We start from the raw sequence: 23,713 nt of genomic DNA, 5'->3' as shown, positions 1-23,713 counted from the left end.
ATCTATGAGATCTAAATTACCAAATTTTTACAATGAAATGACATATTCAGCATTGACAATTACACATAATTATTACCACGAGTTAAGAGCTTGATAATACTAGTATCATTATATTTCCTTTCTTTATACGACGCCATAAGGATGGATCACACTTGCATTGCTGATTTTAATATTATTTGATATTGCCTAATTAATATGACATAAGAAACTCTAAAATTGTAACAGTTTTTTTAATACAAAAATGACAAATGTTTCGTGAATGTTACTCAATTTTCCAATTTATAAATATTCCATTGACACAATCTAAGGTTGTAGGGCAGATGATCTTGTTATTAAATACAGTCAAATCCAGTTATGAGTAACCCCTCGGTTCCAGTACATTTGTGACTCACAATATGAAAATGAACAATTTGCTATTAATTTCTATGCATAATTATTTCATATTGTCAGTTATTTTTCTCTGCTTTTTTTTTGCTGTGGAAGATTGATAATCATTTTCCTTAACAATTGTAGGATTTTCAAGCTCATTATATTGAACGAATCTTCTTCCAGCCTCATAATAGAGTAGAAAAATGATAAATTAAAAAAAAGCTTGTGGGAATATCAATGATCCAGATTTTTAAGCATCCTGTTGCTTTTATATGAAGTAGTTAATGGAGTAAAATATGTTTACCCTAGTAAAAGTTGCTTTTAAGCGAATTTTTCTGTTATCTGAATTTTAGTGAATGTAGAAGGAATTTAAGTTGCCATCTTTTTCAACATAGTTTATTGCATATTATGTCGCGAATAATAATTAATTAGTTCAGAATAACCCCCTAGGTTCAAATGAATTTCTTTACAAAGCTCAATAGATTGTCTACAACTGCGTCAGGGTGTATGTCTTGGATTGTCTCATCTACAGGACGATATTTGCCAGTTCTAACCAATACACCACTCAATCCTGCTTCTTGACTCCCCTTCACGTCCGAACGGACGTCATCCCCTACCATCACGACACCTTTTCCAGGAGATAGACCCATATCTTTTACAGCCTCGAGAAAGAAGGACGCGTCGGGTTTTCCTATAATCCTAGCCTGGCGATCTGTGGCATATTCTAGTGCAACTGCAAAAGGCCCCACGTCTAGAGATAGATCCTCGTCATGTTTGTAAAATTTACCCTTTCCTATGAATGAGAATGAAATCAATTTTCCAGAATTATCCCCTAAATATCTACTTAGTTCTGTAGATTTTCCTTACCCAAGGTGAAAAGCTGTCTGGAGGGATCCTTAATTAAGACCCGAAACGCCTTATTCATATTAGCATGATAGAACCCTTCCTCGAAATCTGCAAGTAGAACAGAGTCTTTTTCTCCTCGACGCGAAGATATATCCTTTAAGTCAGGATATACACTTTCCTTTGCAAGTAATAATGGATTGAGACCCTCCCGAAGGATCAAAGTATTGGCTGCTATAGCTGGAGTGAATCTAATAATGCGTGATTAGTTTTGCTATATGATTATATACAAAGAAGAACAAACATTTGTGTCTCGTCCATCTCATAGCCGTGCGCATGAAGGGATTCAAGTAGTTGGGAGCGACTCTTGGTTGTTTCATTCGTGAGGAATCTGAAAGGAACGTCTTTGGATTTTCTTAGTAGTAAGCAAACTTAATTAAGAAACAATAATTTGACTCACTTTCTTTACGAAGTAACTGAATAGCCTCAACTGAACCAGGGATGACTTTCCCCTGACCATCCGAAGAACTCTCAATCAGGACTCCGGTAATGTCAAGTAGTACCCCTTGTATGCCTTGGTCCTTAAGGGTGGTCATTCTTTAATGAGTATTGCTAAATTGAAAAAGATTGCTTCGTTTGACTTCTGGAGAAGAGTCGATAACTTATAAAGATTTATCGTATGTATTATCTTATATTACTTACGCCCTTCCTTTTTCTAACTATTAATAGGCAATAGCTTAAGCTCAACCTTTCTTGCAGCAAGCTGACATAATAACTCATTATTATCAAAAAACAGTCTATTTTTGTATTGTAGATAGTGTTGTGTCGGTTCTGAACTATTTGGTCAAGTGAAGTCTTAGGAAAGGTCCTTCGGACTATCAGTTCTAGAACTGATATAAAAAAGTAAAGAAATAAAGTTGAGTGACGTAATCAAGGAACGAACATTGTCATTTTTAGCTAGGACGGGGATGAACTAGTGATATGAATTCTGGCTCTTTTTAGAGAACCGGCTCTTTCGGTTCGGCACACTAAAAAGAGCCGTCTCCCAAAACGACTCTTCAGATTTTTATTTTTCAGACTTTAATAGATACAATTACAGAGGGGTCCGCAAGGAGGTTGACGGGAGAGGCTGTAGCCCTTCAAATTTCCAAAAAATTTAATTTTCTGTAAATAGCTATGGACATTTGAATTTTTTTAGAAAAAAACTTAATATTTGCAATTTCGTTTTTGAAATTTTTTTCCCCAAAAATTAAATTTTTTTTTTAACTGGATTTTTGAAATTTCTTAGAAAAACAATATTTGAAATTTCATTTTTGAAGGTTTTCCCCAAAAATAATTAATTTTTGGATTTTTTTTCCAAAAAATTCCAAAAACCGAGCCCCCCTTCCCCCCACAAAAAAATAAAAATGTACATATATATAATCCTGTGAACGCCACTGTCGCAGTATAATATTTAAAAAAAATCCTTAGCTGCATAGTTTGCCTGAATTACCTTTTATAGAATATAAGTCCTTAAAAAAAATAATTTCCTCCTGTGTTGCTTCAAATTTTGTCATCCTGACGATTTCTTTAATAAAAACAAAAATTCTTTCAATGTAAGGGGGGGGGGGCTAAAACCCCTCTAGCCCTCCACCTGCGGACGCTTTGAGCCGGCTCCTGTTGGTTCACTTCAAAGAGCCGTTACGTTTGCGAACAACACATCACTAATATGTTCAACTGAACTTGATAGTACTTGACTCTGGAGTTTTCAGTCCTAAATAAGGATCGATAAAATACTAATTGTAGATATTTGAAAGAAGAAATATCACGTTGAGTAGAATTCTTTGGATATTATAACAAATACTCTAATTCGCAAGGAATGAGTGAGTAACGGTTCCCTTCAAATGCGACAATTACAGTTATAAAAAAAAGACATGTCTGACGAGTTGAACCGATACAGTTGCAAAGGGTTTGCAACTTTTCCAAAATACTGCAAAATATTTACTTATTGTTAACCGTAAATAAGGATATATTGATTATATAGAACATAAAAACAAGAGTTCTATTTGAACACAGACCTTTCCATAATAATTAACTAATTAATAATATGTACATTTATAATAAGAGTATTTCTATTATTATATATTTTTGACTGTATTAAATAAATATCTTTTTTTTAATTATGAGAATTAATTATATAATAGAGTAGTAATAAATATTATAACAAAAAGATAAAGAAAATGACATTTTAGTCACATCATTATATATAATATCCATATAATAAATATCTTTATAAGCTTAATAATTTAAAGACGTCCTAAAAACTTCATATTATGACGTCATTATCAACTGGTTGTGACGTGGTACGAATAGTATTAATAATGTAACAAAACGATGGCCTTTATAATTAATATAAATAGTTATATAATTAGCTATGGTTACTGTTGGATACTTAACACGGTGACACTTCCTAGCCCTCAAAATTTATTTTGTAGTCTGTTGTCCATTTTGATGACTTGCCCCTACGTATGAGTGTTCTGAACGTTGATTGGCTGATTTTGAATTAGCTCTTGATGTTAAGGACTTTGAACAATTTACAACAATTAGTGAATAATAATTGGTAAGAATGGGGTAATACCTAGCTACAAACCGATTTTGGGCCTTTTTTATTTATAGTTTCTCTTTTGGGAAAGGTTGCGTGTCACAATAGAAATAACGACGTGTTATTAATTGATTGAAGATCGAAGGGACTGGATAAAACTTTTTAATAATAATTAAGTAATGATTGAGGCTTGATTGACCTCTTTTTTTTTTCTTAGAAAAAAAAATAATAATAATAAAGTTTGAAACTTTGAAAATAACTAAGTACGTTAGTTAGGATATAAAAGCATGAAATATGTTATTTTAAACATCATGACTAAGAATAATCTCTTTATATAATTAATATAATTTTGATAAAATGTCGTGAGAAATGTAATGAAAGGGGAGGGGAAAGGGAATTGAAATGCTAATGATGATGATGTATTGCACACAGGTTCTTTGATTAGAATAATTAATAGTAGAAAAAAGTCTTTAGGCGGATGAAGGTGCGGGTACTGCTCCAGTTCCCCCCATGAGTTTTTCTTTAGCACAGTCTGGACAAATTATATCCTCTCCATCCGTGATGAATCCCTTTCCAGCCATAGAGACCTTACAGAGAGCACAAATGAAGCAATGAGAGTGCCAATGCCTTCCTTCGAATGAAATGAATCGAGTACCACCAGCTCCTGTAATGGGTTTACAACAAGCAGTACATCGCTTGGCAAAAAGTTCCCCAAAGCAGTCTGCACAGTAGGGTTTATCATTTCGTGAGGCAAATTTTTGTCCCGTGAGAGTCGTATTACAATTGCAGCAGACAAAGCATTCTCGATGCCAAGCCTCATTTTTGAAGGTAACACCTCCAGTTGTCATGATCTTTTTGCATTTATTGCATTTGGTCGCAAACTTGTCCTCAAAACAGGGAAGGCAGTAGACGTCCTTTTCGTTGGGAATAATGAAGGAATGAGAACCGACTTCTGCAGAGCAGGAAACACACTTGAAACAGCGATCATGCCATTTCCTCGTTTTATATTCCATTTTGCGATGTCCGATTTTAAAGGTCTCTCCACATGCATCACAGCGTGCTGCAAATTCAGCATCATAGCAGGGGCCACAGAAAATCCGCGACTCCTTGGCTGCAAAGGGAGAGTCCACGAGGGTAATTCGACATTTACCACAGACAAAACAGCCTTCGTGCCAGTGATTGTCCTTATAGGACATGTCTTTGGAGTCTAATCCAATCACTTTTTCACAGTTTATACAGACATGAGTAAAGTTTTGTTCAAAGCAGGAAAGGCAGCAGGGATGATCATCCGTGAGGGAAAAAATGTTGCGAGAAGATGGAAGTGGCTGGTGGTTGTTCGTAGGAGTTGTGGAGGTCGAGGAAGAATGGGTATGAGGCGCCGTGGTTCCTTTACCTGTAAGTACATATCTATTTCCTGTGAGATTGGCATCACAGTGCCAACAGCAGAAATGATGACAATGCCAGTCTTTTCCTAATGCTTTTGTGTATTGACCTGAGAAAATGAGTTCATCGCAGGCAGAGCATCGAGGTTTGAAGTTTTCTGCATAATGACGCTCGCAGAATAATTTATCTAAGTTAATGCAATATTTCAGATCTACCTGTAATTCAAGAATAATAATAATTATATTAAAACTACATATTACATCAAATTTAGAACTTAAATGATTTCTTATACATATTTAACGCGTATACATATATTAACTTGATTAAATCCTGGCCCAGGCTTGTTTTTTCAACAAACTTTTACTCTCTCTCTCTCTAAATAATATAGTGTTGTTCGATACTCCCTTACTATAGTAATACCAGGGGATAGACGAATTTAAAACGGTACTAAACTCAATATGTGATGTGAGAACCCATATTTGTTGCTACATTACACCCTCAACAAATTGAACCCCTGATGTTGTAATCATCAAATTTTCTGGTTAACCCCAAACCAAACAACAATTCTACGGACGCACCTGTGATTGAATATTAATTGCCCCTAATCCATTAATACCCAGGGACAAGATTCCTTACCACAAATTTAAAATGTTTCTATTTTTCATCAAAATGAGAAATTCATAGATGAAGCAATGGTTTCACAAGTTAATAAACATTATCCTAAGGGGTTATACCCGTCTAATTCATTGCCCAATGTTTTTATACCCTCAGAAACACGTTTTGTTGGAAGGGAGAAATAATGGCAGAAACTTAATTATAATAGAGAATGGATTTTTGTTACAGGGCTAGGTGAGGGGGGGGGGGGGGGGGAGCGGAAAATTAATTAATTACTATTATCAAGATTAGAAACCTTCTACATTTAAAATAGAATTAGTGCAGGAAAAGTATTATAATTATACTTGGGTTCATATATGTTTATTTTATCATACAATTTAAAATGATTTGTACCAAAGATAGGCGAGAATGCTTACTTCAGAAGGAGAAGTCAACACCACAAAGAGCTATTAAATAATAAACAAAGAAGAAGAAAGAGCACACGGAACAACCGTTTTTCCTTTTCTTTCCGTTAAACTTAGATTTTTCTCTACAAAAATCTTTTTTTAAATTACAAGTCATACCAATAGCTCGGTGCTATTAGGTATGTCTACTAACAGACAAACCTTCCCTTAATAATATGGAAGATAACTCTCCAATAAATCCTTAGCGATACTCTCCATTTTTCATGAGCACAGTAATAAGTAGTTACTCAATACGTAGATGCTATCTCCTCAAGAAGGAAATAATAATAATAATCACAGCCTGAGAAAAAAATAAATAACATGATGTTATGACTTATAAGCCAGATAGTACTTTAGTCTTTAGAGCGCTACTAGTCTACACGCCTGATGCAATATGCAAAAATCCTGCGAAATGTCATTAATATAACTAAAGGGTTTTTCAATAGGGGCGCTCACATTTTACGTTCATAGGTTTCGAAAACGACGTCATATTTGCTATTGTTTCTTTGACAGCTGTGCTAAAAAATAATTGTAGTTTCATCATGGATCAGAACACACTCGAGTAACGCTTGCAAATTATTAAAATTTATTACAAAAGTGGTGAGTCTTTGATCCAAACTTTAAGAGCGTTAACGCCAATTTATGGTCAACGTTATCGACCAGCAAAATCAACAATTCAACGTTTGTTGAAAAAATTTGAGTCCACATACACGCTACATAATGTTACTGTGCCAGTGAGACAAAGAAATGCAGGAAATGTAAAAATATTGCTGTCGCAAGCGCATCAATTCAAGATTACCCAAATTTGTCTTTTACGTGCCGTTCTCAATCGTTGGGCATCTCTGTGACATCATTGTGGCGAATTTTGCGAAAAAATCTTGGCTTACACCCGTATAAGATCAAGTTGACACAAGAAGTGAAGCCACTTGACCACTTCAAACGTCGGAAATTCGTAAAATGGGCTGAAGGAAAATTCGGAAAGGATCCTGATTTTCAACATAAAATCATCTTCAGCGATGAGGCACATTTTTGGCTCAATGGCTTTGTTAACAAGCAAAATATGCGTTATTGGGCCGGAAAAAACCCACATGTGATTCATGAGGCCTCATTACATCCCCAAAAAATTACTATTTGGTGTGGATTGCATGCTGGCGGTGTCATTGGGCCGTACTTTTTCGTCTACGATAACAATCGCCACGTTACTGTGAATGGAAATCGTTACCGCGCCATGATAACCGATTTTTTTTGGCCTGAATTGGAAGATATGGACTTGGACGATATGTGGTTTCAACACTTCACACATAGCAAAAATTACAATCGATTTATTGAAGAGTAAGTTTGGTGTGCGTCTATCTCCAGAAATGGACCAGTCAATTGGCCGCCTCGCACGTGCAATTTAACGCCTCTAGACTATTTTCTTTGAGGTCACGTGAAAGCCCTGGTCTACAACAATAATCCGTCGACGTTAGAAGAGCTCAGAACAAATATTCAACGCGAAATTGCTGCAGTTTCAGCCAATTTATGCAGAAAAGTAGTAGAAAATTGGGTTCAACGTTTGGACTTCGTAAAACGTGCACGTGGTGGTCATTCAAACAACAAATTAACTTGAATGTATTTTAACGGCAAATACAGAAATCGTCAATATCTCAAACCGTTTTTGTTTTATTTAAAAAAAAAAAAAAATGTGAGCGCTGTTAATGAAAAATCCTTTACACTGTTACTTAATTCCTAGATAAAAAATGAGATTGCCTAAATTTACATACATACGTTCATCCAGAAATACGGACAAAGAAACTTAATTATTATTTTCTTTGCTTAATAAGTTATCCTGTTAATTAGTCTTATTGTGTTGTGATTCGATATATTTTTTTATATTTTAAATCAGGAACTATGATTAAGGTTAAACATGATTCTATTGCCAAGAAATCCTGCGGGTCTGTCTGTTTCCAATACTGTTATAAAAGTAAAAATCAAAATATGGAATGTTACATTGTGAAGGAGTCAAGAATTGTCTGTATTAATACGTTAACGACATGTTTCTTTGGTATTTTTAGTAGAAACAGCATCAAAAAGTAGTGACGTAAATCGTGTGTATTTTTTTAGCTGGCCTGCATTTTTGGAATACTCTTCTATTCCTCAGTTCTCACAATTATTATTTAATTTATGAGTAAATTTAATTATATTCCAAACCAGATTGATGTGTGCTCATAAAATAACCTTGAGGATTTGTTGCAGAGTTTTTGGACTCAGAGTAGAATTGGGGATTGACACCAGAGTCATTCTTGCCAATGTCCTTGTTTATATACTTTTCTCTTTCCTACCTTGTCACCACATATTGTAGCTGATCTGATGCAACGTAATGGCAGCTAATGTGGACCGACGCCTATTAACTCCTGGTACTACCTCTAATAAAATATGGGAAATGGTGTCATGGCTAATAAATAGATATGTATATACATGAAAAAGAAAAAGAAAAATTGTAAATATTAGCTTTGGTAATTAGTCGTACTCCTATTAATAGATGACTAGGCTATTAGAGAACCAAGTAAATCATTGTTTGTGATGAGAAAGACAATCCCAGTTTTATTTATTAGTTTATTTACTCTGTGTAGGCGTTGATATCAGAAAGATAGAATCAATTTGAGTAAGTAGGTAAAATGAAGAATACATACACAAGGTGAGTGAATAAGGGGCCTACACCTTCCCTTTTAAATACATATTATGAAGGTTTTTAGAACACAATATTTAAAAGTATATGATTGTAAATAAAGTCTCTTACTCAAAGGGGGGACTATGATAAAAGGAAATTCAATCATGAGGAGAAAAGAAAAAAAAAGTGTGTCAAGCCCGATTAAAAGGAAAGAAGATAAAAGACGACCTCAAGAAGTATGTCCTCCCTATGAGATGAGATTACGACCTTGAATGAGGAATTACATACATACAAATAGCTAAATAGTAGTGTTGAGATTCGGTCCGAGAACAATTATTGGGTTCGGTCTTCACGTCCTTAGCTTGTTGTATCACCCAACCTTTCTCCCAAATAATAAATAACATCTGGTTTGAAAACTACCGGACTTCACACATAGAGGGCACTATTTTTTTAAAAATTCACTTCATTTTCAGTTTGTACCATGCTTCAAAAGACAACTGTCAAAATTTCATGACAATTTATTCTTTAGCTTGTGAGTTATTCTGCTAACAATGGATAAAAAAAATTCGTGTTTTAATTTTACATCGTTCCTTGAGGGGAAAAATACTGTTGAAGCTAAGTAATGGCTTGAAAAGTGTTATGAGGACTAAAGCATAACAAAAAAGAAGGAAATCCTATTTTTATAAAATCTTTTTATTCATATATCAATAATTTGAACATAATTATCAGGGAATTACGTTCTAGAGGGGCTGAATTTGTATAAGATGCTCAAAACATTGACTGGTAGAATAGAAGCAAACATATCGACAGTTGATAACAAAATACACTGTACATTTTTGAGTTAGTGAATTAACGCCGTATCTTCGTTGAACTTTTCTAGATTGATTGGAGCCTATATTTCAGTCCAGACCTCACGAACACAAAAATGCCCATTGTATTTAACTTTCAGCTCTTGATTTTTAAACTTATCCGCCCTCATTATCAGTGCTCTGAGCAATGTTGATTGGTTGAAATCAAAATGGGTCTTTTAGATATGCTCTAAACAATTCACTAACATTATCTCTATTAATAATTCAAAGTATTTATTATTATTACATCAACTCTTTCTACCTTCAATCTTAAAGGATGTTCCATTGAAGAAATCAGGGCATTTCATCATGTGACCATGAGATTCAATTTGAGTATTTTGAGAGTTCATACAATTTGACTGAATTGAGTGACAAATATGTTCTTTTGCAAAAGAAAAATAATAAAAAAAAAAATTTATAACAGTCGTGAAAAAGTATTTAAAAAGTAACTTTGATTTAACTTATCATTTAGGCAGTAAAAAATAATTTATAAATATATCAAAACACATCACCGGGTGCACTAAATATAGTGATCCCTGATTCAAATATCAATACAGTATTAAGAAGAAAAAAAAGGAGTGTAACATACAGGAAGCACTGTTTTAAAATCTCGCAGGCTTTTAGTTCAACTCATTATATTTTAAAAGAAAAAAGAGGGAAGTACTTTATATAATATTAAAAAAGGGAATTTGACTTAAAATGTGGTTTAGCATTGAGCTAAATAAATCCCTGGCTCATGATATCATATTATTTTTTTTATTCTTCAGGAGAGATGTCCAAGTGTTGAGTGAGTAGCTACGTGTGAGTGTGCTTATGATAAATGGAGGAAACATCAAGAATATATTGGGATGTTATCTTTTAGATTATTTTATTAAAGAAAATATTGTATGTTCGTCGACGCCTAATAACTCCGGGAATTACCAGGTACTACCGCTACTTAAATAATGCTTCCATAGTTTTGGTCTATCAACTGATTTTGGGCCTTTTAGGTTTGTTTCTTTTCAGAGGGAATGTTGCAAAATACAATGTGGCATGGAATTCTAAAGACCTGGAATAATAACGCCGAATATATATTCCCACATGAGGGGAATATTAAAGGAGAGATTGGTTAAAAAAAAGAGTCTACGTCATTTTTTACTCCATTCCTTCAAGAGGAGAAATAAAGAAAAACAAGCTAAGCTAGATGCTTAATTATTCCATGTCTCTAGAATTCTATGAACGAAGTAACGACATGAGGGATCAAATTCAATGACCTTTAAATGCCGGACGAATTTTCTCCAAATCCCAGATTTAACAAGTCCTTATTAAAATTAATATTATTTCAATAAAATCGCTCTAGATCGAATTTTAAATGAGATCGATCTAAATATATTTTTGTATGCTACCTATCCAGACCGAATTTTTCTATGAGATCGGTCCATACCAAACTAAACAGTATCTGTACTTACAAGCAATTCGTCACAAGTAGAGCAGGTGAAACAGGAGGGATGCCAAAAAGAATCCAATCCCAGCCTTGTGGCAAGGATACCAATCCCTTGTACTAAATTCCCACACTTTCCACATTCGGGAAGTGTTTGCGACTTGAGAGACGAGATCTCCAGAGCCTTTCCTACATCCAGAGCTAAATTATTCCTTGCAGCTATAAAGTCAATATAGGAGGAGGTCTCTAAACCAGGCTCAACATGTCGTGTGTATTTAAGGGCAAAGTCTTGTTTGGGACATTGTAGGCTCAGTTGCTCCTCTCGATACTTTTCACCGGATGAGCCACCACATTTTGGAACTTTTTCAGGAGGGAGTTCGCGCATGTAGTCCTCGATTTGACCCGTAGTTAAACCCTAAAATGATAAATATATTAGTTATAGGAAAATGTACAACAAAACTTGTTAAAAAGTAGTTTTAGGAACTACAAATTTAAATATTATTAATAATAATAAGTTCACAACTATGACAAGAGATCGGATAGCTCATTTAGCATACATTTGTAATGCTGATGAGCCAACTATCTAAATATATGCTTATAGACAGAGAAACGCATCATTCCATGTACAATCTAGTTACCTTCTCACTATACGTACGTCGTCTCTTTGTAAATTGACACAGAAAATTAAAAATTATCACATTTACATACATATATGGTGAATATAATTTGCCAACAAAAAAAGAACAACACAGAAACGATGAATAATTATTACTTTTTTAAAAGAAGCAAGATTATGAGTAAAGGTTAGTGTTGGATTCAAGCTATTATTATTGAGTTCGAGTAAAGAAAAATATTGACCTTTTTATGTTCAAAAATATATCAGTTTGACCACCTCAATAGATAAGCAGCCAATAATAATTAATCAAATAATAAAGATAATAGAAAATATTCTTTACGACAAAACATAAATTAAATTATTTGAGGTTGCCATGTAGATGTAGTTATTAACATCTTTTAATTCTTTTTCTCGATATAATTTCTCAAACTGTAGAAAAGACACACTCACTGACCACCGAAGTTGCTGGAATGGATACCACTTCAATGGATCTTTTGATCGTTCAATGGAAGATAATTATAGAAATTGATCCACAATCCTTTTTTTTGTATTTTACACTCGAATATTTCGAGTTTGCTTTATTTTTTCAAATATTATTTCTGGGGAGTGGCAGTAATTACACTCACTGTTCAACAGCAAAATGTTACAAAAATAGTATAATGCTCCATTTCATAGCGTTTGATCCCTTCATTCCAAATATGACCTTATTTGTTCTCTCAGAGTCTCGTGGCCTCCAGAACAAGGCCATAAATTTGTTGTTATTTTTAAGGTTCAAAGCTAAGCCCTCGGGGTTGATCAATTATGTTAATTTTTTAAATGTCTGCATCATACTTATAACTCGAGTTATCTTTATTTAAAGTGGAAAATAGATGTTTTTTATTCAGAGATTTATTCGGCTTTACGATTAATAGATCCAAAATTTTTAGAGTATTTCATTGGATAGATGAAAGTATGAACTTTAATTTAAAGAAAAAAGAGCTTCTCCAAAAATACTCCATATTGTTGTCAATTGGAGATACGGCCACGACAATATTTCAAGGATGGCACTCATTTTTGAATTGTTCTGATAATAAAAGTCCATAAATATTCGTATGCCCAAGTTAGAAGAGATAGAAACAATGATAGATAAAAGGAAAAAGTTGAGTCTTTTTTAGAGTTTGAGTAACACTTGAAAGCAACACTAGTAAACATAATCATAGGTAGACACCTATTACCTCTTCAACCCACATAAGACGCATGCATTTAGGCGGGATTTTTTGGGGTGTCTTTTAGGTATGTTTATACGTACATACTTCATTCATAATAATGCAAATTTATTTATTTGCAAAAGTTGCAAACTTAAAATATCTACATACGAACTTAACCTGGGCTAAAAAAACACATTACTTACACTCTTGGTGTTGTGTGGATTCCAATATTTTGGGTACACTTTTATAAGTTTTCCCGCACGTTATACTTTCTCTATCTATTTCGTATTTGGAGACTGCGGATAGTTGAAATTCAATTATAGCAAACTTCTAATAATAAGCAAATAATTTCGAAAGCAAAGAATATATTATTGAATTAGGTGGAAAGGGATCTCGACTTTTTTAGAAATATTCAGACAATTGGCACTTTGAAGGATCATAAAAGTAGATGAAAGGTATCCTTATGTGGAGCAGGTTATCAGTAGAGATGGGATTTGTGTAAGAGCACTCGAAGAAGGCGAGAGCAAGACATATGACATTACTGAATTAAGAACTTTTCAACTGCCTATTTTATGATGAAGATAATTTTTTTTTTTTTTTTTTTGGGGGGGGGGGTAAATAATTATTAAATGAATTTAATTTGAATATTAACTTTTTCGGAGACAAATTTCAAAATCCATAGTTATTCACAGAAAATTATATTTGTTGGAAATTTTTTTGAAAAATTTCCTTAAATTTCAAATATTAAATTTTCGAGTAAAAACTATCAAAAGATTATATTTCTTGGAAACAAATTTCTAAAATTTAATTTCAAATATTTAATTTTTCGCAGAAAAGTTTCAAAATCCATAGGTATTCAGAGTTAATTAAATTTATTAGGATAATAACCTTTCTAAAATCAACTGCCTGTTTTATGATGATTTTTTTTTTTTTTTTTTTTTTTTTTGGGGGGGGAGAAAATAAATGACAGCTATAAAGAAAAGAACCATTTAAAATAGCATTAGTGCAGATATAATATTGTAATTATGTATATATTTAATTTATTATGCATTTTTAAATCAATTTGAACCAAAAATGGGTGATAATTCTTCTTCTACAGGAAGATGTCAACACCCCCGTGACTTTTTTAAATATTGTAAAAGAAAAGAAGAAAGAGCAAACACATCAACCATTTTTTCTTTTTTATTCACTAAAATTAATTTTTCCTTTACACAGATCCTTTTGTTAGTTATGAGTTCTCTCCTTTAGAGCTTTGTGGGGCCGTAGGATATCACACCATAGAAAAAGTAGTAGTACCATACATTATCAGATGTGATCTCATCCAGCCTGATCCCTCAGTCCACGGATCCACCCTGAGCCCTCTCCTCCTACTCCAATGGCAAAAGTTATTTCCCTAGTATTAAAAGTTGTTGATGGTTAAATTTCAACTTTATGACGTAGGGGCAAATTATACAGTGTACACTATTTTTGTAACGGTTCCAACGCCGAAACTAGAATCGTTATTTCGATACTTCTCCCCCCCGACTAAAAATAACAAACAAAAATGTCGTTAACAGCAATTCTCATGCACTTACAGGTAAAGGTAGGAGGGAAATTTTTCTAAAAAAATTTCAAATATTAAATTTTTGAGAAAAAAAATCAAAAAACCAGACCTGTTCACAAAAATTAAATTTTTGAAAAAAAAAAATCAAAAATCCAGACCTGTTCACAAAAATTAAATTTTTGAAAAAACAATTTCTAAAATTAAATTTCAAATATAAATTTTTGAAATTTTTTTTTTCAAAATCTATAGCTTTTCACCAAATTATTTCGGAAAGAAATTTGATAAACTTATTTAAATATCAAATTTTCTAGTAAAAATCAAAAATTACTTAATTTTTGTTGAGGTTACAGCCCCTCCAGCCCTCCCATTGTGGACACCCCTAATCTTGGTCGGATCTGTAGATCTAAATACTCGGCTAAATTTCAGGTAACTGAACTTAAGATATAGATATGAAACTAATATTAGACAGATACTTGTCTAGAATTTTATAAGTATTTTCCACGAAGTTTTTACTTGAATAAAATATGATCAGGATAAAGTTGACATTTTTTCTGATCACAGATGCCGAAACAATAAATAACTGAATGTAATTACTATTAGAATATATTTATTTGTCATTATTATAATTATTTTGATAAAAATATTGGACACCTTAATGGTATCTTGGAACCTATCCAAGGAAAAGAAAAAGTCCCAAAATCAGTTGGTGTTTGGCAAGTACTTCAATCTATGGAAATGTTATTGAATAATACAACGTTAAGAACGCTGATTAGAGGAGAAAAAAAAAAGAAACTCCGCGGTCTAACAACCAAATGCAATGTATACTTTAGTGTTGGTGGTCATGGCGTTGCCTTCCTAACACAAAAATATAGTGTATTTTATGTCAGTTGTCCATGTTTTTGCTTCTGTTCTCCTAATCAGTGTTCTGAACGTACTGACTAGTTGAATTATAATTACCTCCTTTTAAACAGTGAACAATTTTAAATCATTATGGAACAATGGTTCCACAGTTGAGATAAATTAGCTAACTACCGACTGATTTTCAACCCTTTTTTTTTTTTTTGGGGGGGGATTTGTGTGAAATAATAAAGGTAACGACGACGTCTGAGATAACTTCGTGTGGAATAACCACGTCATGCAACTGTTTATTTAGATGTGAAAGATCAAGTATCAAGCAATTAAAGTCTGAAAAATCTCTTGGATCATTTTAATTACCCGTAAGAGTTCGGGTACGGATCTCGGATCTTTTGAATAATATAAATTTTCATATATCGTACCCGAGTACATTATTGGATCCGGGTCCAAGACCCGTCTTACTGTAGTTACATGGGATTTTGTAGGATTCTTGTTAGACAAGACATTTTTCATAATAGAGTGATTTCGTTATGGCGTCAGCATTGTTGATGTCGGCCATTTTGGGTATCTAAACAACCAATTTTTATAATAATTAAAACCCTTTTCTTCCTTCATAATAAGGAAAATAGTGAACTACTGGATGTCAAAATGGAACCAACAAATAATAAGGCTTTAACCTTACTTTTTATCACAAACATATCCCTCTGCTGCCTAGTGGTATTGTATATCAAACACTCATATGTACAAAAAGACAATATTACATCATTATATTATCTTATATCCATATTGAAGATAAAAATTATAATGGAGATAATAACTATTAAGATCTTTTTTTCTCGTCCCTACATCAAGTAGTATTCAATGCAGATGTTAACTCATTTTTTATTTATAAAGCCATTTGCCAAAGTTCCATAATGATTTTTTAGAAATATGGTAATTTGATGGTGTAAAAATATTAATTTTGAGCCCCCAAAATGCCCTTTCCTTCAATTATGAATCAATTTATGACGTCAATGAAAATGCTCTAGGCATTAGTTTGTTTTATAAAGGACAATTTCTAGCTTATATTATATATATATATGACCATTTTATTAATGTCATAGGTAATAGAACTAACTATAAGTACTCTGCAATTTTCATATGAGGAAGCCAAATAAACAATTTTAACACTTTTTCGCTACATATTAACAAAAGTATGTGATTCCCAACCTTTTCCGTCACTGCAGAACTACTAAACGTCATTTGTTTAAGGGAAAGGCTAATTTTCCCGAATATTTGGGTCCCAGACTTAAAAAAAAAATTCTTATGGTCTTTAATTAAATACATTCTCTGGGAATTATTGAAAAAAACAAAACTATTAAATACATATTTATTTCAAATTCAGGCCAAAATTTGTATCCACATTAAATAAGTGAGACCAAAATTGTATCCAATTTTTATTTATTATATTTTGTCAAACTGCATATTTTTTTTTGGTCTGTAATAACCCACATAAGGGATGAAGATGGGCTGGCATGATAAAAGTGGAGGGATGAATATCTAGGGTCCAAATAAATGACGATGGGATTGAGGGGTCATCAAGAAGATCAAGGATAAGGGACAAGCAAAGAAAAATTGCAAATCTATTTGCAAAATACAACATTATCTACAAAAAAGAATATCCATCACCTTTGGCTGATTATATGTAAAATACAAAATTTAAATATGCGGTGTGAAATCATAAGTACTAACTTTAATTACATACTATATAAGGTCTGAATGTGTTAATTTACAATTTTCATACATATATATATGGATGTGAGCTAACGGAGCTAATATATATGAAATTTGGTATAAATGTCATGAATACAACAAAAAAATTTAAAAAAATGGATAAAAATGTCTTGGATACAAAAAAAAAAAATTGGATACGAATGTCGTGGATACAAATGTGGTTGAATCTAAAAAAAAAAGGCTTAATCTAATTTTTCAAGGTCAACCTGCTTCATAAAAGGCAAATCTGGCAACTCTGTTAGGGGACGTCTGCAGGATTATATTTTGTTTTTTGGGAGAGGGACAGCTAGGGTTTTTTTCATTAAATTGTTGTTGTTTTTCTCTGGTAATTTTTTTCTTCACCAGAGCGATACTCTTTCAATGTTTGTACGTATTATATTCGTTCTGATGATATTGTGACACTTTTGCCAAAAAATACTTCTTAAAGTGAAAATTATTAGTATGGCGTACTTAAACCTTAAGAGGGCCACAATGTGACCTGCAAGACACAATTTGGACATCCCTGACCTACACATGTTCTGAGAGATGATGTTAGGCTGATGATTCAAATATAAATTGTTTATTAAGTCTTAATATATACAAATCCATGAATAATGCAGCCTTGTTATCAAGTAGTCAAAAAGGATGTGAAATATATTCATGAATTAATTTTGAACAAGGAGTTTCTTTATACTATCCTTGTTTCTATGTATTATGTAGGAGTATTGTATGTAGTGTTGGATTAGAGACAAAACTTTCGAGTTTTCGAGTTCTGCGCCCAGTCAAGTTCGTGTTAGGACAAAGTTTTTACTTCCCCGGTGCTCTATGATCATTTAAAAAGTTACTTTAATAAACTGAGATTAGAACCAATACTTGGTGCTCTATTAAGTGATAAAACATGGCCATAAGTTCACATTTGTTAAGCCCAAATCCGTATAAAGAAGAAGGAATACGAAGGTTCTTTTATAATAAAAAGCTAGTCCCCATCCCAAAACAAAAGATCTGCAGTTTGTGCATAACTCTTAACAACATTTTTAGTCGAAAAAGTATCGGAAAGTACTCAAATAACGATGTATCCCATGTCAATTTCGTTAGTTTAACCATTGACAAAGGAATGAACAGTTTATAATTTTAATGGTAGTTTTATTTTAACTGTGAGAGTGTACATTATATGAACAGCAAAAAAAAAGTGTTTGGAAGAAGACAAATGCTGAATATAACTCCAAAACACAATTCCCTTTGTCAAGCAGAGGAAGGAAACATTATGTTTCGGAGGAGTTTCATTGCTTAGGGGAAACCCCCACTTCACCCCATCGAAGGGAGCATCCCATTTGGGAAATCATATGTGACAAACTCATTTGCTCAGTGTAGAAGAGCACTAAAAAATGGGTCGTGTAATTAGTCGTCCAACACAACAATGGCTATTGATGAAAATCCGGTTAATTTTTTAGCTCGCCGTTTTTTTTTTTTTTTTTTTAAATTGGTATTCTGAAGAAGGAATTTTCTCTTCCTCAGCTATTGTCTAAGTTATTTTACTTCCTTTTCTACTACATTCAAAACCTAATCGTGTGTGCTCATAAAAAGCGGAGAGTAACTTTGAGGATTTATTGTGGAGTATAATTGTAAGTCCTTGTTAGACTCAAGAGTAGAATGGAGGATCTACATTAGAGTAATCAATGTACTTAATTATTTATTTCTCCTCCTTCGTCACAGCTTATTATAGGTGATCTAATGAAACCTCATGACAGGCAAGCTGCACTCCTTCAAAACATTCTTCAAATTTGTAAAGTGTCCATATTGATAACACTTACCCAGCAGATACGGTCATAGCAAAAAAGCAGTGGTTCAAGAAGGATCACATTAAGGTCAGCCAGTGACCTAGCCAGTCTCCAACCCTCACTCTCATAGAAAATTTATATCAGTTGGCAAACGTACAACGTCAGCAAGGAATCAAAAAAAATTATTTCCTCATATGTATGTATACTGATATTGGAACCGATGCGTAAGTATTAGTATCGTGGCGATAATACTATGACAATATACAAATTTTCGATTCCAGTCGAGTGTGAGTCCTTGAGAATTTCCTCATTACCAAGAGTATAGTAGTTTTTCGGACTTTTTAATAAAATATCAACAATATAAGAAAAATACATATCTTGGAGGACTTATCTCATTTTTAGAATTTTTTCTTTTTTAGAGGTAAAGTCGAGTATATTTTCCAAGTTCGAAGAATACTCGATCCAACACTAATATATTTTATAATTATTATTATGTTATGATGAATAAATTCTCTTCATTTATATTTATGAGTAGAAAATTATTTATAAACATGTACATCAAAATGTCGGAGATTTGAGATGATCTTCCCCCAATCTCTCCAATATCCTGTACATCAAATTAATTATTATTAATACACGTTATTATTTTTCATAATCTCTCCTAGTTGCACGAATTTGATTAGTACATACAAAAATGTACACAATAATGCTGGGATATTATTGTGTACAAATTTTGTAACTTGAACATTAGACTGATTGAGAATATGTACGTCTCTCATATCCTCTAATTTCATTGAATAAAGAAGAACAGGCATTTTAATTGGCGCTAGGTAATTATACCTAAGGGTATTTTGCCTTATCATATAAATAAATTATATTCATAGGTCAATTTTGTTATTTTGTGTTAAAATGATGTTCCCTTTGAATCATTAAATCAAAATATGTAAAGCGTATTAATATAAAAAGCATTAAATTGTTGTCTTCTGTTGGAAAAAGGATGGAATCACGACTCAAAATTTCAATGCATGCACTAACGAAAACTCACTATGTAATGAATTGTAGATAATCAAATTACTAAAATAAGAAAAACAAATATACACGGCAACGATTCTAAACGAAGAATTCCTAATCATTTCTCTGTTAGTAATTAACGTTAGACATGATGGATTATTCATACTAAAAAGGCTCTTGGATTGACAAACAAGTATAATATGACGCAAGAGGCATCATTATTCCAACAGAAAACAAACATTAAATGTATTTTATAGTAATAAATATTGCATATTTTGATTTAGAAAATTCAAAGAGAACATTAATTAATCTAAAAATACCAAAAACAATAACGACATATCAACCTCATTTATTTACATATTAAGGCAAAATATCCTCGAAGCATAATAGTTTAAGGCAAAATTACAGATCACTATTTTAATTATTTTTATACAGGAAGGGGACCTTAAATCCTGAAAATTAATGGATGAAGTATATTACAATTTATTTCCCAAAATTAATTCAGCAATTCACAAATCTTTTGCTTTTACATGACAAGTCGGTCCATAGTGAAGTCAATCACTCAAATCAACCACTTCGAACTTGGCACATGCCTTGATGAGGAACTCCAAGTCTACATTGACCACTCCCTTGAGAATGGAAGCCGGCAAAGAGTCATAACTGTTATGTGCATGTTAATTGGACTCTCACAATACTAGTCCAAGGGGTTCAGATTATGAGAATAAGTAGGTCACTTTTCCTTGGCTCAAAACATTCAGTATGTCTGGAGTGGGTTTTATTGCTCTCAGAATGATCATAAGTCTTCCTTGCAGGTGTTCAGGACACTGATTGGGAGGCAAAAAATCATTTTAGAGGATAATTATAGTCAAACTTTTTCAAAGCTGAAAACTCATCTAAAATAGATATTTATTGTAAAATGCTTTATTTTAACTTATATAGACAATTTTATTTAAGAATGCTATGTTCCTAATATTAAAACGATCGTAAAATTTTAAAAACCATAGGTTAGTGGATAAAGCGTTTGAGAAATTTTATTCTCCTGATAATACGTGTGTTCAAATCCCGGTTGCTCCCAGAGAAGGAAATGTACATTGTACCATGGAGTTCTAGAGAATAACCAAGCAAAATTTTAATTCCCTCATGAGGGGAAATATAAAAGGAGTGATTGAAAAAAAAAAAAAAAAAAATAGACGGACAAAAAAAGAGTTAACGTCATTCTTAACTCCGTTCCTTCAAGAGAGGAAATAAGGAAAAACAAAGCTGTGCTACATGCGTAATTATTCCACTTGTCTATAATTTTCTGATTGTACATATGATAACTAAATTAACTTAAAGATATTATTTCCTAGGTTTAGGGGATATTAAGTTGCACTTCATACAATGTCAACCTGGTATTCCTAGAGTTGTTATGTTTGTTAAAAAAAAAAAAAAAAAAAACTGAGCACGAGGAGAAGGCGACAGCGAGATATATCCTTGTTAATAACAACTACCACTTATATGCTTGGGGGAGAAAATAGCCTTCTACATTTAAAAAAAAGCATGTGCTAAAAATATCTAACTATATTTGAATTTAGACATTTTTATTTTTTTATACAATTTAAAATGATTTAACCCAAAGATAGGAGGGAATGCTTACTTCAGAAGGAGAAGTTAACACTAAAACGAGCTATTAAATAATAAACATAGAAGAAGAAAGAGCACACGCAACAACCATTTTACCTTTTCAAGTTTTTTCTTTACATACATGTTAACCCTAGTTATTCCTAATCGATGCCCAATCAGACATGGCCGTTATTATGAAAAGCTAAGAGGAAAGAAGTGGGGCTAGGTCTAAAGTTTCTGCCTATTTATAGAAAGTCATTAAGAGTCCCTCAAATTAAGCCCTCAATAATAAAACTGTGAGCGTATAGGTGCTAAACCTGGATCATTATGACTCAAACATTATATTTCTTCATCTATTATCAAAAAAATATTTTTGGAGAATGTATCCCCATTAAACACGGAAAAAATAATGATTTAAGGCATTCCGAAAGTATATTTAAGTTAATATTTGGTACATCTCATAACGTGTTATTCAAACACACTTAACAAGTCAGTCACATTTTGATTAATGTACTCTATCCTTTCATTTTGATCGATTAATATTACGAAATGTATTACTTATTTACGAGAATAATAACCCTGGACATTAATGATATTTCATGAAATACCACAGAGTACTAATCATTTTGTAATTGAACTAGGGTAACCAACCGTTATTTTTTACCCAGGCACGTCCTGATCCACAAATTGCCCTGAGGGGCATTTTATTTATACTATAAATCAATGAAATGACCTGTTTTATGAGTTTTATCAAGATCCTGTATCTCATTGTTAATATTCATCATTTTATAAAATAAAACAGGATACTCATTTAAAGGAAAAAAAGAATAATGTAGATTTATTAATATTAATCCTTAATAAAACAGACACTGATCTGTTGAGTTGAATAAATATGACCAGAGAAGAGATATTTGTAAAGAGAAAACTAAGTTTGCTGATTAGAAAAGCAAAAATAGAAATGAGTGTGTGCTTTCTAGTTTTTTGTTCTTTAGCAATGATGAAAATCCAGTGTAGAATGGTCATGTTAAAAAAATCGAAAAATCAAAATGGTAAACCTAACAATTTGAAGAATGTTTTGAAGGAGAGAAAGAATAATACTCATGGTGTTTCATTAGATCAGCTACAATCAGGTGTGACAAGAAAAGAAGGAGAAAATGATATAAACAAGGACATAGACCATAATTACACCGATATTGATCTTCAAATCTTCCCTAAGTTCAACAAGAACTTACAATTATAACTCCCCAACAATTTATTACAGTTACCTAGAGTGCCTTTTATGGGCACACACGAACGTTCCATCAGGTTTGAATATAATTGAATTAATTAAGGAAAGGACTGAGTAATTAAATAATAATGACAACAGTTAAGAAAAACAAAATTCATTCTTCAGATTCTCAATTACAAAAAACGGGCTATCAAAAAAATACAGAGGATTTTCATCAGTAAACTTACTATAGATGGAGTTTCGAGGCTAGGCAGTTCTGCTGTCATTGCGAGTTTACTATGATATAATTATAGCTTCCATTTATTGAACTCGTTTTTAGTATTTTATATAAAAAAAAAAAAAAAAATTGGGGTATTGGGAGTGGATTTTAAGCCATAAAGAAGAAATTTACTTCCTACTGTTAAATGAAATAAACTTTGGGGTAAATTAATTTTACTAACGGCTATTTTGGTGGTAACGCTTAAAAAAGTTACCCGACCCCTGCTCTAAAAGAAGAATTCTCATCTATCCTTGGTGTAAACCATATTTAAAAATGCATAATAAAAGATATTTTTATGGACTTACGTATAATTTTGATATTTTCCTAGCCGTAATGCTACTTTAAATGTACAGGGTTCTCCTCATTAAAGTAATAATTCATTTTCTACCCCAATAAGCATATAACAGGGAGCTGATGTTAATAATGGTCTTACTTAATTCATTAATACCATTTGTCCCACTCATACAAAAATCCCATCTCAGGATTATAACTTAGAATTCCACAACATATCTTCCGTGTTACTCTTTGTCCTTCATGAACACCAAACACACTCCTGATTACTTTATATTTAAATGTTCTCTCTACTTAGCGATAGCAGCTTTGGGAAATGAAAATACTCTACAGTCGCGTAACTTTTTGTAGCGTTACCCGAAAATAACAAGTATTAAAATTAATTTACCCCGAACTAGTGTAATGATGTTTATTTCATTTAATACTACGAAGTTCTGTT

General features: G+C 32.5%; 2 protein-coding genes across 2 annotated transcripts in view; both read right to left on the bottom strand.

Annotated features, from left to right (window-relative positions):
* Nucleotides 1–82: 82 nt before the first annotated feature.
* On the bottom strand, nt 83–2,131 carry LOC121123113 (phospholysine phosphohistidine inorganic pyrophosphate phosphatase). The gene is made up of 5 exons (XM_040718227.2): nt 1,915–2,131; nt 1,673–1,855; nt 1,517–1,616; nt 1,237–1,463; nt 83–1,162 (listed from the first exon to the last, which is right to left on the bottom strand). The coding sequence occupies exons 2-5, from the start codon at nt 1,806–1,808 to the stop codon at nt 822–824; spliced, it is 804 nt and encodes a 267-aa protein (XP_040574161.1). The 5' UTR covers nt 1,809–1,855; nt 1,915–2,131; the 3' UTR covers nt 83–821.
* A 1,181-nt stretch (nt 2,132–3,312) lies between these two features.
* Nucleotides 3,313–23,713, bottom strand: part of LOC121123123 (prickle planar cell polarity protein 3-A) — a 45,017-nt gene continuing 24,616 nt past the window's right edge. Inside the window, exons 3-4 of the mRNA XM_040718238.2 lie at nt 11,181–11,567; nt 3,313–5,391 (exon numbers count right to left, since the gene is read on the bottom strand). Coding sequence (XP_040574172.1) covers nt 4,264–5,391; nt 11,181–11,567 — 1,515 coding nt within the window. The 3' untranslated portion in view covers nt 3,313–4,263. The remainder of the gene's footprint in view (nt 5,392–11,180; nt 11,568–23,713) is intronic.

The sequence above is a fragment of the Lepeophtheirus salmonis genome, chromosome 1 (genome assembly GCF_016086655.4).
Source record: "Lepeophtheirus salmonis chromosome 1, UVic_Lsal_1.4, whole genome shotgun sequence".
Taxonomy (NCBI): Eukaryota; Metazoa; Arthropoda; class Copepoda; order Siphonostomatoida; family Caligidae; genus Lepeophtheirus; species Lepeophtheirus salmonis.
The sequence above is the reverse complement of the archived record's forward strand: the minus strand, read 5'-3'. Positions and strand labels throughout refer to the sequence as shown.

Coding starts and splice junctions, on each gene's coding strand:
- LOC121123113 (XM_040718227.2), bottom strand. CDS start 1,808: ATGACCACCCTTAAGGACCAAGGCATACAAGGGGTACTACTTGACATT. Junction 1,617..1,672: donor TCAGTTACTTCGTAAAGAAA/GTGAGTCAAATT, acceptor GAAAATCCAAAG/ACGTTCCTTTCAGATTCCTC. Junction 1,464..1,516: donor GAGATGGACGAGACACAAAT/GTTTGTTCTTCT, acceptor ACGCATTATTAG/ATTCACTCCAGCTATAGCAG.